The following is a 14,480-nucleotide window of genomic DNA, read 5'->3' as shown; positions in this document are numbered from 1 at the left end:
TTCTTTTCCTTTTCTGTTCGAGCCTGTTGCGCTTTTTGAGTGTGCATACCATCTGTGTTACCGGTGCTATACTAGCTTGCTGTTCGGATCACAGGATTTACTTCGGAGCAAGGCAGCGATCCAGAGCTTCTACTGCTGGCAATTCGTGAGACAGACGATGGGCACGGCTGACCCTTTTACGCAGAGCCCCTGTAGACCGAACTTTCAATTGAGGTGAAAGGAGAAGGCGGCGGCACTTAGCAGGCGGGGTATCGTGGCCTTAATGCACTCTTTACGATTCTAGTTGGTTCTTAATTTTTTAGCTCAAAATTGAATAAAACTATAGCCCGATTTTTTTTAGGTCCGGCTCTTATATTATCTAGCCACAAAAAATTATGGCCCTTTACCACTCCTAAGCAGGCCCCGTGCTCCCAATTAGCAAATTGTGTCGAACCGTCTCCATAGTATGCTCCCGTAGCAGGAGGTGATGGCGGTGCTGGCGGATTGTTGTTGTGACATGGGCAGTTGCAATATGGAATAGTGCATAGATACTTCGATGGCCTGGGACCTTTGTTCTCATCTTCCTCCTTTTCGTTGTTGCCACTGCTTACTTCCATTTCTAAATCGAAGATACGATTCTGCAGGTACTCAATATATTCCTGATGTGGATGAATAGACGCTGGATCGACCCATCTAACAAACCCGCACCCGTCCGTATCTGCAGAAGACTAAAACATGTAACTGGGGTAAAGAATAGGAACGGAGTGCGATACATGTAACAAATGAAGATTAGTTAGACGTACCCATGCTCGTGGACATTTGAAGAAACGACGGTCTCCATCCTCTCCCTCGGTCATCATCTGCACTACACAATCCTCACCATGCATACATTTTGGCCAATCCTCTTTGCGGTTATCGTATCCTCTCAGAGGTTTTGTGGTACTGAAGTCACTTTTGCTCTCTACTGGAAACTCATACACTGGTTCTGGATAAATTTCGGGACCAACAGAACCCTCCCACACAAATCGGCGGTCCCTTTCGTACCCCCTTTCCTCTCTCAGCACCAAAACCCTTTCTACTTGACGACCCCCAGACATTACTACTCAAGCAAGGCGGTCCTACGGAAGCGAGTATCAAAGCATCCGCCACTGGGGATATATATAGGCGGTCATGACACCGCGACCTTGACTTAACGGGTACCCGTCACAGTGCTAGTGCACCCACGATCAAAGGGTACATGTAGTTAGCTATGAAACCAGCACTGAGGTTGTGGTGCTGTGGTTCTAATTGCTTAAGTAGGCATGTGTGCTCCACAATTTTTCTGACCTCCCAGAAATCCTGCCACTTTCCCTTAGAAGCATACACCCTGAATGAGCATTCGCTTCGCACACAACGCACGTCATATGCTCTCGAACTGCTCTTGACTACTTTGAACTGTCTTTGCAAAGATAGGGTGGACCACCGTTTTACAGCTTTCTTCATATTGTCACTGTTGCCATACACTGAACCGATATATACCTCATTTTTCTTGTACTCCTAAGGGACTGCTTCACCTTCATTTACACTTAATTTTGAAAAATTATATCCGGACCAGTTCTGTGGGACATGATAATCATCTTCATCATCATCCGAGGAGTCGTCATCCATTGCATGGTTATGTTGTTCACCCTCTCTTTGAAACTCTTCAACTATCTCGGGAATGTGTTCCCCCTCATCAGCCTCACCAGTTGCTTGGCGAGGATCGTGTGAAGCATTTATACAATCTTCAACAATCTCGAGTTCAGCACCTTCTTCATGAGGTCCATGCATCGTCTCCGGATCTTCCGATACTATATTTCCCTAGCCTCCATGTTCTCCACCCGCTTCAATACTAAACCTAACTTTCTCGAAAGCTTGAACAAACAATGCAAGCGGTAACTCTCGGCTAGTACTTATATTAACATAGTTTCTCCAATTTTGCGTCCCTTCAAGCGGCAATAGCTCCCAAAAGACTGGTTCCCTTCGACTGACCATTGCCATGACCGAGATCTCATGTTCATCTCGATTAAGCCCGAAAGCTTTAAATAGCCAATTGGATATTGAAATCCAAGTCCTTTATCTTGCTCTGGGTAATTTTTTTGTGATCGAGCTAAACTCTATCAAATCTACCCCTTTATGACCATATCTAACTTCTCCTGACCCATAGAATACTTGAAAATACAAATCATCTGACATGCCTGCCAAAATTTGCGCCAGTGAATCTTTCTATTATTTTGTAAAGTCAAATTCAGACCACAGTATAAATATTAACAATATTTTCTACCCACATTTCAATTAAATAAGTAATGTATGTGAGCCGCTGATATTACTGTGCTGACCATTCAAATCCAAAATCAATATAATTTTAAAACAGGTATCTCAATTTTTAAAACATGTACCATTCAAATAAGTAATGTGTGTAATTAATTTTTAATATGTACCTTAAGTTTTTTCTTTGAATTTTTGTAACAGACTAATAGTCCTACTATTTGTACCTAAAATAATATAACTTACTAATAGTTCTAGCAAACTAATATTCTAAGTTCAACTCATTAATATTTAAACTAATAATCATATTTAAATTAATAATATCTAAACTAATAATTCAGCTCACTAATATTTAAACTAATAATCCTATTTCAACTAATAATCGTATTTAAACTACTTATATCTAAACTAATAATTCAACTCACTAATATTTAAACTAATAATCGTACCGGAGGGGGCAAGCGGCGGCGTGCGGGCAGCGGCCCACACCTACCGCGCAGCGGCCGGGGGCGGGGGCGGGGACGAGCGGCGGCACGCGGGCGGCGGCGCACGGGGGAAGGGCTAGCGCCGTCGAGGCAGCTGAGCGCGCGGGGGAGGGGGCTCTGGCCGGACCGCGACCGGTTTTTAAGGGGGGCACTTACCGCCGGATGGTCCGGCGGTAAGTGACCCGCTATCGCCATTTGAACCGGCGGGGCGCTTACCGCCGGACCATTCGGCGGTAGGCCTCACCTACCGCCGCTTCATCCGGCGGTAAGTCACAGGCCCATGTCGGCCCATTTACCGCCGGCGATACGGTGTCCGACAGTGGGCCCAAGCACCTACTGCCGGTTCATCCGGTGGTAACTTCATTCCGTTAGATCAACCGGCAGCAAGATGACAAATTTGCAAAAAAAAATAATCAGCATATATTTTTGAAAATTCGAAAAAATTAAAAAAACAACCGACAACACGTGACACACCTGGGCCGGCTCTTCTGCTGCCGCACGCACGTTGACGTGCGGTTTTTTCTTTTTTATATTAAAAAAATTAAAATTTCAAAAATATATGTCTGTTTTGGAAAATTTCAAAAATATACCCCGGTCGCCCTATGGGGGGCGACAGGGCTCAAATGTAATTTTTTTCTTCTTCAAATTTACAACAAAGTCCCTGGAGAAAAAAAAAAGAGGGGGCTGTCGCCCCCCCAACGGGCGACAGGCCCCTGTCGCCCACCCCAGGGGCGACCGACGAGTGGGCCCAGCCTACAGGCGCCAGGGGGCCTGTCGCCCCTCCCGCGGGCGACTGGGGGGCCTGTCGCCCCCCCCCCCCCCCCCCCCCCCCGAGGGCGACCGGGTCAGCCCTCCCTATATAAGGCCTCCCCCTCATTCCCTCCTCATTTGACCTCAAAAAATCCACCAAAAATCCGGAAAAAAGAGAGGGGTAAGGAGAAGGGAAGCGGCGAAGCTCTGCCGAATTCCGCACTTGTGGTCTACCGGTAACTTCCGTATAAATTCATTGATATTGTATAACAATTTAATATAATTAGTGGATTAGCTGAATTAGATTTAGTGCTTTAGAACACTAGTTTAGTATTACAATTTGAGTACTATTACAGACTTTTTCAAATAAAATAATTATACATTAGAATAGAATTATGACAGTACCTTATTGATATTGCAGTATAAGACAATACAATTATGACAGTACCTATATTTTCACGCATCGGTTTGGTATACGATATGTGCATTGCTTAAATCATTGTTTTTTTATTTGACGCACCACACAATAGTGCCAATGTCTTCGTCGGGATCAACCTACATTCCGTGGAGCAAGTGTAAAGCCACTGTACCTGAAGGAATTGATGTGCCAATGTGCTTCTGCGGTTCGTTATGCAAGTTCATGCAATCTGAAGTTTTAGGAGATGACTACGGCATGAGGTTCTTTATGTGTGAGAACTACGAATATGATCCACCTAAGCGATACAGCAAAGACCGGGCCAAGGTAGCAGGAGAACATACGCTATTTTTCTCTGTGACCTAACATTGAGTTATGATTCTAACTTGTGTTGGACAAAGACTCCTCCGCCTCTTTGTGATTTTATGCAGTGGTTCGACACCGTGCAGTCGCAGCAGGCAAAGGACATTGTGGAACAAAAAGCAAGGTGGGCTGCAGAACGTTGGCGCCGAATGAAGCACGAGGAACATCAAGAGGAGAAGCGCAAGAAAGAGGAAGAAGAGATCCGCAAGAGGATGGAGGAGGTGGATCGTAAGGCGGCGGCCGAACGTGAAGCTGACAGGGAGAGAAAGCGAGAGAGGGCACGCCGTGTTAGGTTTGTTCTGTTATGCTGCAATATCAATAAGGTACTGTCATAATTCTATTCTAATATATAATTATTTTATTTGAAAAAGTCTGTAATAGTACTCAAATTGTAATACTAAACCAGTGTTCTAAAGCACCAAATCTAATTCAGCTAATCCACTAATTAAATTAAATTGTTATACAATATCAATGGATTCATACGGAAGTTACCTGTAGATCAGGAGTACGCAATTCGGCAGAGCTTCGCCGCTTTTCTTCTCCTCACCCCTCTCTTTTTTCCTGAATTTTTAGGTTCAAATGACAAAGGGAATGGCGGTCAGGGCTTAAATAGAGGGGAAGGCCCCTGTCGCCCCCCCCCCCCCCCCCAACGGGCGACAGGCCCCCTCTTTTTTTTTCTCCAGGGACTTTGTTGCAAATTTGAAGAAGAAAAAATTATATTTGAGCCCTATCGCCCCCCATAGGGCGACCGGGGTATATTTTTGAAATTTTCCAAAACGGACATATATTTTTGAGATTTTAATTTTTTTTAAATATAAAAAAGAAAAAAGCGCCGTTGACGTTGTTGCTCGCTCGCTCCATTTTGTTTTTGCCGTCCACGAGAAGAGCAAGGTTGGTGGGAGCGGGTCGGGCCGAGCAGAGCGGAGCGCGAAGCTGCGGCCCATTTTAGTGGCCGGGGCCTCCAGCTGGAACGAATGGATCTATTTGGGCCCATCAGTTAGTTTCCCCGCGACACTGTATGATATGGGCCTTTCCGGGCTTCGTTTCTCGTCCACCACACCGGCTCGCGCACTTCTGGCAGCAGTGTAGGCACGGAACATGTCCACATGCATGGGCGTGACGCAGCCGTTGCGTCTCGCCGTCTCCTCAAGGACGGTTGCACAGACCACCGCTCCGATGAATCTACAGATTCCTGCCTGCTGCCTCGGTTGGGGAATAAATAAAGGCAGCCGGGAACCGTCAACCACTTGCCCCCAGCCTACCACCTGGCCGGCGCATCACCTGCATGCACGCTGTATGGCCGGACCGGCACTAGTAAAGTGGCCCTCCTCCTAGTGGATGCGAGCATGCAGAGATCCCTGCCGGCCCGCCCGGCCGACATAGATTCTTACACCGCATTAGCAGATGGATACCCGGCCAGCCCCGGCACGACCGATGGAAGAGGAGGATCAAGGAGGGGACGCCATGGAGGGCCACTACTACAGAGCGTGAGGACACGGAGCACTGACTGATGCGACGACGATGATGACTACCGTTCGGTCGATCGAGCGTGCGCGCACTACGTGCTGGGCTGGCTGATCACTGGCTGCTCCATTCAGACCAAGCATCAGGGGCGCATCCATCTCCAGCGAGGCGATTGGGCCGGGAAGCCGGAAAGGTAGCTAGCAGGGTGTGCCCCAGCTCGATTTACACAGACAAAACTGTTGGAAATATGTCCTAGAGGCAATCATAGAGATAATCATATTTCTTTATATTCATGATTAATGAAGTGTTTCTTGAATATCCATGAAAGACAACTTGTATTGATTGACAATTATGTGAATTGTCTGTGAGAATCTTTACTTGTATGATTATTCTAAAGCTGTTTCTAGTCGGAGTTCATGTGAGGACACACATGGATATTAGACTAGCACATGTATTAGTTGATGACTATGTTTCACAAGTCATGGATATGTAGATGTCAAACTAATAATGTGGGCTCATGTGGGACATGAGTCTGAACTGACCCAACACGAGATGATAACTTCTCATTACACAATATGTACGCTGTGTTTTAAGACCTGAGATCGTCGTATGTACTCAAGATGTGAACCGACTTACTTAGGAGCCATCAAACGCTGCACCGTAACAGGGTAGTCATAAATGTGGCTTTCGGATCTGTCAAGAAGCATGCTGTGAGACATAGTCGGTCAAGATGAGATTTGCCCCTCTCTACAAGAGAGATATCTCTGGCCCCTCGAGTGATTCGGATCAGGAAATGCATGGCCATGCTGGGGTTAAGAGTTAACAAAGTATTCCGAATCACAGGATCGAGAAAAGAGTGGTCGGCTTTAAACTAGACCAAATATCGTGAGGCAAAGGAAACAGCATGTATATGATATTGTGGCGGCTCGTCTGATATGATCTTTATGTGCGTATAGGAGTTGACATGTCTTGCTAGAGGCCACTGTCTACTATTGGGCCGAGTAAGAGTACTCGGGCCATGTCTATTCGCATATGAGCCCATAGGGTCACACACTTAAGGGAAAGAAGCCTGATAAGGATGAGATCCGAATTAGACTGGGCTTAGGTGCACTAATAGGCGTTTTCGGCCCAAAAAGGGGCGGCCAAGGTGGGGCCCAAGGCAGTCCACCTAAAGGGCTATATAAACAGGGGGCGCCTAAAAACCCTAAAACTTCTACGATTCACGGGTACTGTTCACATGAACAGTACCCCTCCTTCGCGCCCAAGCCCTAAGTCGCCTTCGCGGACCTAGCAGTCCGGATCGCGACGCTTCTTCCCGTACGTGTGGATACCTTGGAGGTGCCGCATCTGCTGCACAAGGACGAGCTGCACGTGAGGAGGTTCTCGCAACTGCACTGCCGGCTTCCATCTGTTCGACTACATCGACGCGCGACAGAAGTTCCGCATCCGCGCGTCTAGTGGTAATCCCGTGATCTATAACTGCAGTAATTCTGGTTTATGCAGTAGAAAATTTTTAATTTTGCTATCCCATATTCCCACAAAACTGTGCCTGATGAATCTGCGAATCTATCTGTGTGATTAGCTAGTTCGCATTGACCTTTTTTCAAGGCTGTGAAGAATCTGTGACCGCCCACCTATGGCAATGGTCGCTTTTAGCCACATCAAAAGGCTCAGCAGATTCATCAGGCACGCAAATGGCAGCCAGCAGACCTGTAGCGCGCACTCACTCCGCTGCGTGCGTCTGCCGGCGACGAGAGGGAAGAATCTCCGGTGCATATGCCCTAACAGAAAGGGCAGCACGGCAATTGGCACCAGTGCAAGTGTTGCACAGGGAAGAGGTCATTCACCGGATCATCAGGATCAGATTCAGGAGGCCCGGCCTTGTCATTCAGGAGATACTAGGAGAAGATAGCTAGCGCGCACCCGGCCGGCTTTTCGATCGCTGCCGCCGGCCGGCCGGTCATCGAGGCGCCCCTCCGCACCGGCCGCTCACCACCATTATTATTGCCTCCAAGTAGGCAGGGGGGGACATGTATTTCTACCGCACGAGCCATGACGAGAGAGAGGCCGAGGCAACCCGGCCCCCCTACGTATTACGCTTGGAAGAAAAGGAGGCGAGGCACGGGCGGCGCCCGGGGTTGCGTTCCAAGGACCTGGGAGAGTGGGAGCAGGTGGGGAGGTGCGCGAGGCTAGCTGCCGGGTGCCGGACTGCCGGCGGCCTACAGCGCAGGCGCGGTGGGGGACGGCCGGCCGGCCGGCGATAGGACCTAGCGAAAAAGTTTGGGTTTGGATGGCCGGCCGGCCGGCGATAGGACCTCAGTGAAAAAGTTTGGGTTTGGATACTGTAGCATGTTTCGTTGTTATTTGAAAAATAATATTCAATCATAGATTAATTAATATCATTAGATTTATCTCGTATGAATCAGTTAAACTGTGTAATTAATTATTTTTTAACTATATTTAATACTCCATGCATGTATTCAAAAACTTGATTTGATAGGTACTGTGCAAATAAATTTGGGAACTAAACCCTGCCTTAGAGAGAGAGAGCGCACCGACCCATCCCGGCGGCAGATGCACGCACGCACGCGCGCATGTGCCGGGTTGTCCTTGGGTTCGGCTCGGCTAGGAGCTAGCTCGGCGGGGCGCTTTTGCAATGTGCTGGGCCGCATGTGCTGCTCTAGCTACCGCTATGGCTAGCTGCTGCATGCTCGTCGGTCGCGCCGGCAAGGCCGGGGACGGTGGTGCTCCATCGGCTGCCGCCGTCCACTCCTTTTCCGGTCGCGTCGCGGCCTGCTAGCTGCTAGGGGCCTCGGCGCGAGCCTTTTTGCTTTGTTTAGTCCAACTCGCGCCGGCTCAGCTCAAGCAGCCGGCGTGCCGTCCCGTCCGAGAAACGGGTCCGTAGTCGTCCCGCGAGCCCGATCGACGTGCCGCCGGCGTTACTGTTGGGAGCAAGTCGCCGTCCGAGCAATCATATCCTCCGCCGGCGCCGGCGCCGGCGCAGGGCATGATTGCGCGCGCCCACTGGCACCGGCGCGAGCGGTCTGGGCAGGCGAAGCGAACGCGCGGCCGCCTTTTGCCATGACGGGGCATGCAGGCCTCATGATGGCACGGCGCCCCTGGCCGCCGCCGGCCAGTAACGTCAAGGCGCCGCTGCTGCTAGTCTGATTGTGATTGTAACCGTCCATGTCCATGCCTCCGATCCATGGACTCCGCCCGGGCGCTACAACGGATGCACTCCCTTCCCCGTCCGCTTGTGCTTGGACGCGAGGCATGGACGTACATGTCGCGCGGCGCAGCCAGTGCAACCGTCCCATAACCCAGATCCCTCGATCCAGGGTAATGCTCCCGTAGCATTATTATTAAAGGTGGAATTCATCCCAATGGCAGCTTGCGTCAAAATTGTTGGCCCTCCAATTACTACTTAGCCCCCCAATGATCAAATCCTCCTGCTCCGCCCCTGCCTCGATCGATGTGCATGCACACGCCTCGAATCGCAGCGGCGAGCGGGCGGTAGATCGGCCTGCCTGCAGTGTGCAGGCAGACATTCGGGAGGATCGGAGATCGATCGAGTGGCCGAGACGACGATTGACTGACCCGGTGCCCAGGGATCGTTCGATCAATCACAGTCACGGACGGCGACCAGCTAGCTCATCGTGTCCCACGACACACCACAACGTCCAGCTGCTACTAGCTCTTGGTGGTGCTCGCATTTGAGGGGGGCGTCATCATCCACGAATCGGTACGGTCAGACGGGGCATGTGCCTGCCCCTGTGCCCCGGCGTTAAAAATCCCCGCTTCGTCAGCCTTCACGTACGCCTCCATCCGCTGCCGCTTATCCCCATTCCAGTTCAGATCCCATCTATCTACGATTGTTTATTGAGCAATCATTAGCCTTGACTGAATGCTAGAGTAGTATGCTACCCACTACAGCTCTGATGCTCGAATCGCTTGCCGCGTGGTTACCAACTCATCCACTGATCCTTAAATGTGTAGTACGCTGCCAAATTGTTTGGAAACATTGTCCGGGCAACTGGCGTGGTTGAATAGCTCCAAGAATCAAGCCGTGTGTTCCTACCAGGATGAACAGCAGAACAGGGCAAGAACGAAGAGAGAGGTTGCGTGAGCAAGCCGATGGACAGATTGTTTTTCCCCCACAGTGAAAGGGGAAATCCGCGGAATATTCCCGCCGCCTTTCCACCGCCACGAATAACCTCGTCGCCTCTCTCTCTTGCCGAGTGACTCTTCGTAGGTCCGCCTGTGCTCTGCGCCAGAGGTCGGAGCGGCGGAGCCCGTTCCCCTGGCACTGGCAGGACACGTCGACCTGTCATCTCGCCGGCGACACGCAGCGCCCAAGTTCGCATGCCGCTCGCTGCCCCCAGCAAGCCAAACTTTTGTGCACGGCCACCAAAAGCAGAACGGATTCCCAGTAGGCAGCCGATCCTGTCCTTTATTCAGGCCTAGCAGAGCTGTAGCCTGTAGGGCATGGTCCTGGAGTCGGAGTGAGTGAGGGGCCTCCAAACTCCAAAGCATCCAAAAGCTCCGTGCCGAAAGCAACTCGATGGAACAAAGCGATCGCGGTGTAGTATAACATAAGCCTGTGTTTAGTTGCGCGAAAAGTTTCCAAAATTTTTCACTGACGCACATCACATCGAATTTTACGATACATACATAGAGTATTAAATGTAGTTAAAAAATATAACTAATTGTACAGTTTGGTTGTAAATGACGAGACGAATTTTTTGAGACTAATTACTCAATGATTGGACAATAATTACCAAATAAAGCCGAAACATGCTACAGCAACTTTTTGCGAACTAAACACACTCATAGTTGCGAACTTTTCGCGAACTAAACACACTCATAGTAGGTAGGAGGCCACCGCAACCAAATCAGGGCATCATGTGCCTGTCAAGTTCCACGAAACCGTACGCAAACAAAACCAAGCAAGATTTCATTCATTACCAGCCGAGGCCAAGTTAACTGATGAGCCCGATTGTTGAAGAACACGGGCAGTTCAGTGTTTTATCCCCCTCGAGGTTGCCTATAGGATGGTTAGTCATCAAAACCAAACAACACAAAAATTGACACTACAATACCCTATACAAGCACTGAAGCAAGCAACAGAGAAGCAGATCGCATACACCCTTTGGCAACTCAAAGCGCACCCCCAAGTCGGCAAATTATCGTGTATCACTCTCACCAAACCTACCACTAAAAATATTCACACGGCTCCTGTCGTCAATGGCAAACAACAGCGACGAGGGCTAGAGGAAAACATCCGGACGCGTCCCTTTGGCCTTCCAATGCTGCTCGATGTCGTAAGCGATCCTCTTGGCATCGACCGATGTCCCCATCAGTCCACGCCGGGTGAATCCAACCGAGTATAGGCCATTCTCACCCTTCCACCCGTTTGGAAATGCTTTTCTTGGCAAGCCATCTTTTTCAGAAAATAACTCTCGGTCCTGCCCATTTTGAAAACAAAACACCATTTAGACATCAGGATCACAGTAACTTACCAACTTATTTCCTACTAGATAAATTGACAAGTGATTGCTATGGACAATCTTAAAAAGGTAGCATCGTGTCTGTCATTTTAAGAGCAATTACAGCATTTCCATTTCATGGTCAGATTTAGCTTGTACTTTCACGTGGGCAAAAAGGTGCTACTACAATGTGACATTCTCCACAATAAACTGCAAAAGTGTCATTGTAAAACAGTTAGGTACCTTCAGCCAGAAGGGGACATTGCTCTTGTAGCCAGTTGCAAGCACAATGGCATCAAAACCCTCCAACTGACCGTCTGCAAATTCTACATCTCTTCCTGATATCTGTCTTATGGCAGGTCGTACCTGCACAGTTCAATCAATGGGGGAAAAATATGTCAGGACTAAATCAAGACAGAGATTGATCGACGGATTCCACCGAACAATTGTACTTCGGTGGCGTGAAATACAGACCTTGATATCACCAGATTTGATCTTTGCAAATGTGCCGACGTCAAGGACCGGGGTCTTCCCTGAGAGTGACTTGAGCTCAAGAGGACCAGAGGCTGGCCGCTTTAGCCCGAGCCGAGCAGTATCCCCAAGGATGGTCCGTGCTATGCACAGTAGAATACGGTCCACAACGTGGACTGGGAGCCACTTGAGCAGCCACATCGACAGACCGAAGGTGGAGCGACCCAGCATCTCCCCGGGCAAGATGTGTACCTGCCAATGATGAACACAATCTTAGCAAGGGTTCACAAAAGGCAATGCAACATCTGGACTAATGATTGGATCATACAATTAATCAGAATAAATCTTATTTTTCTCCAAACGTTACTTTCTGCATGCTACAAGGAGCAACATGTCACAGGATCAAACTTTTTTTTTTGAAATAGGGACCAACTGTTTTTTTTTTGGGAACATGGACCCTGGACCAAACTTATTCCCTTATCTCCAACATAGTATAGTATATTAGTATGTAAGCCCAGCTTGCAACTATTTTAATTACACTATGCTCTTTCAAAGCTGAAAGAGCTGTGAGAAAGGAATGCACCTAGTTGTGAAAGTAAGGTTCTCAAGCTATTTTGTTAATGGTTCTTTTAAAGGGACAGACTTATGCTATGCTCTCGTGGTGCTGAAGTGGGCCCATGGCTAATGCTTGCAAATCATAGTTTTTTCATCAAGTATTGACAAGAAAGCTCTTTGCACTACACTTGGTGCAACAAAACTATTAGCAGAGACTAATCAAAGAACCAAAAGAGCATGGACGTGAAGAATGAACACATATGGTTAGAGCAGCTGCAAGTACACATGCATGGAAATGAATCCCAAGAAAGAACTAAAGGATGAACAGCAGCCACAGGAGCCTTCCGTCTCCAGAATCTCTCCCTTTCCTAAGTGACAACTACCCTGGACTACCATGACTTAATCCTAATCATTCTGGAAATGAAAGAACAAAGTTGGTCATGAAAGATCCTGCTTTTGGTGCAACCTAATGATTTTTTTAGGACATTAGGCCTTCCTTTCATGAGCTAGAGAAAAGCTCATTCAAGTCACTGACAACTTCCACAGGCTAAACCAGCACTTAAACAGCCAAAAATAGTAAGCAGCGGGCAACTCCTATTATTACAGTTCTTCCACTTTCTAGACTAAAGAGTAGGAAACAGATCTAAGTCACAAAACATAGTTTACAGTATAAGTAAGAATGCTTAACAACACAGGCAAAGAAAACAAATTGAGAAGAAGAGAAGTCACGTACAGCATCTCTTACTACAATATGGGGCTCTGCATTGTGATTGCACAGGTCTAAGCACACCTCCATGCCTGAATTTCCACAACCGACGACGAGAACACGCTTCCCTGTGAATACACTGCCACTTTTATATGCACTGGTGTGCATAACTGTTCCTGGAAACTCTTGTAGGCCATCAATATCTGGCTGCACAACTTCAGCGTTCTCACCAGTCGCAACAATAAGCCACCGGGATGCATACTCGACCTCCTCTTCCATTGTGCCAGAAGTTCGAGTGCTCACACGCCATAGCAGAAGCTGCTCATCATACTCTGCATGCACCACCGTGCGATTGTACATAGGACTTATGCCGAAACGTGCAGCATAGCTCTCCAAGTAGGCTACAAACTGCTGCTTCGAGGGATAGATAGGGTAGTCGGCAGGGAAAGGCATGAGAGGAAGCTCACAGAATTTCCGGGGAAGATGAAGGCTGAGACGATCGTATGTCTTCAGCTGCCAGAGGGAAGCTATGCAGTTGGAGCGCTCAAGAATAAGGCTACCAATCCCCTTCTCCTTGAGACATGCAGCAACGGCAAGGCCTGATGGTCCCGCACCCACGATAATTGGCCCTGAAACCCAGAAACATGTGGATCGCTCCGATCGAGCAACAACAGCTTCCACGCTCCTTTCCTTGCAGCAGTTCTCAGCGGGTTGGTGATGATTTTGGTTTTGGCTGAAACATTGGAAGATAGGATCATGGGCTCTCTTGCCCTCACTTTCGCTCCACGGGTCCATTCAAACGTAGGTACGTAGAAGGTACGCTTCAATGGAGTTTTTTTGTCGATCTAGCTAGCAAGAAATGGCTGTGTTGGCTTCAAACTTCATGGTGATACGAATAACTAGCCAATTTTGCTGTGTATGATGGCATAGACAAGAGAGAAGGATGGAAGAAGCGATATGTTGTATGTATCTTAGGAAGACTGAAGGCCAATGTGAACATTTATAAGACTCCAGGTTGTTTTGAATAGGTTGGGGCCTGGAGCAATCTAGTGGGACTCATTTTTGTTTGCGTTAGAAGATACTAAGAAAAATATTAGGAATAGACATGAGGCTCAGAAGGTGGCTGTCTTCAAGAGTTCTAGGCACAGCCTTGAATGCATGCCATAGCTAAGCTAGCTATGTGCCCTATATACCCCCCATGTAATTAGTATCATATTTTGATTTAGATCAAGTACGCCCATAAAAAATAATATAGAAAGGTGAGTCATTGAGGATCACTTAGCGACTCAGTGGACGTGTGGCAAGGAGAACATGCATAGGACATCAGACCCTAGTGACATAGGTTAATCACAGAACTGTACATGAGGTGTGTAGCCCTCAAGAAGCAGATAGATCATCATGGGATGATACTTAATTCATCACAAGAGGAGTTAAGTGCATAGTTAATATTAAACAGTAAAAGCGAAGTTTGCTAAAGTAAGATGTCTAAAAAGGATAGAAGTTAATAGATTAGTAAAAGC

At 48.1% G+C, this 14,480-nt stretch overlaps 1 protein-coding gene across 1 annotated transcript; it reads right to left on the bottom strand.

Moving 5' to 3' along the window:
- Positions 1–10,671: 10,671 nt before the first annotated feature.
- On the bottom strand, positions 10,672–14,225 carry LOC120671990 (indole-3-pyruvate monooxygenase YUCCA2-like). The gene is made up of 4 exons (XM_039952273.1): positions 12,988–14,225; positions 11,703–11,951; positions 11,472–11,594; positions 10,672–11,207 (listed from the first exon to the last, which is right to left on the bottom strand). Exons 1-4 carry the CDS (start codon positions 13,753–13,755, stop codon positions 11,010–11,012), a joined length of 1,338 nt encoding a protein of 445 aa, XP_039808207.1. The 5' UTR covers positions 13,756–14,225; the 3' UTR covers positions 10,672–11,009.
- Positions 14,226–14,480: the final 255 nt, after the last annotated feature.

This window comes from Panicum virgatum, chromosome 5N (assembly GCF_016808335.1).
Source record: "Panicum virgatum strain AP13 chromosome 5N, P.virgatum_v5, whole genome shotgun sequence".
Classification (NCBI taxonomy): domain Eukaryota; kingdom Viridiplantae; phylum Streptophyta; class Magnoliopsida; order Poales; family Poaceae; genus Panicum; species Panicum virgatum.
Note: the sequence above shows the minus strand (reverse complement) of the source record. Positions and strands in the feature narration are given on the sequence as shown.

What these genes read in the sequence shown, in the direction of transcription:
- LOC120671990 (XM_039952273.1), bottom strand. Translation starts at nt 13,755, where the DNA reads ATGGACCCGTGGAGCGAAAGTGAGGGCAAGAGAGCCCATGATCCTATC. An exon ending in ATATTGTAGTAAGAGATGCT is followed by an intron (nt 11,952 to 12,987) that starts GTACGTGACTTC and finishes CATCATTGGCAG; the next exon opens with GTACACATCTTGCCCGGGGA. An exon ending in ATGTCCCCTTCTGGCTGAAG is followed by an intron (nt 11,208 to 11,471) that starts GTACCTAACTGT and finishes CAAAATGGGCAG; the next exon opens with GACCGAGAGTTATTTTCTGA.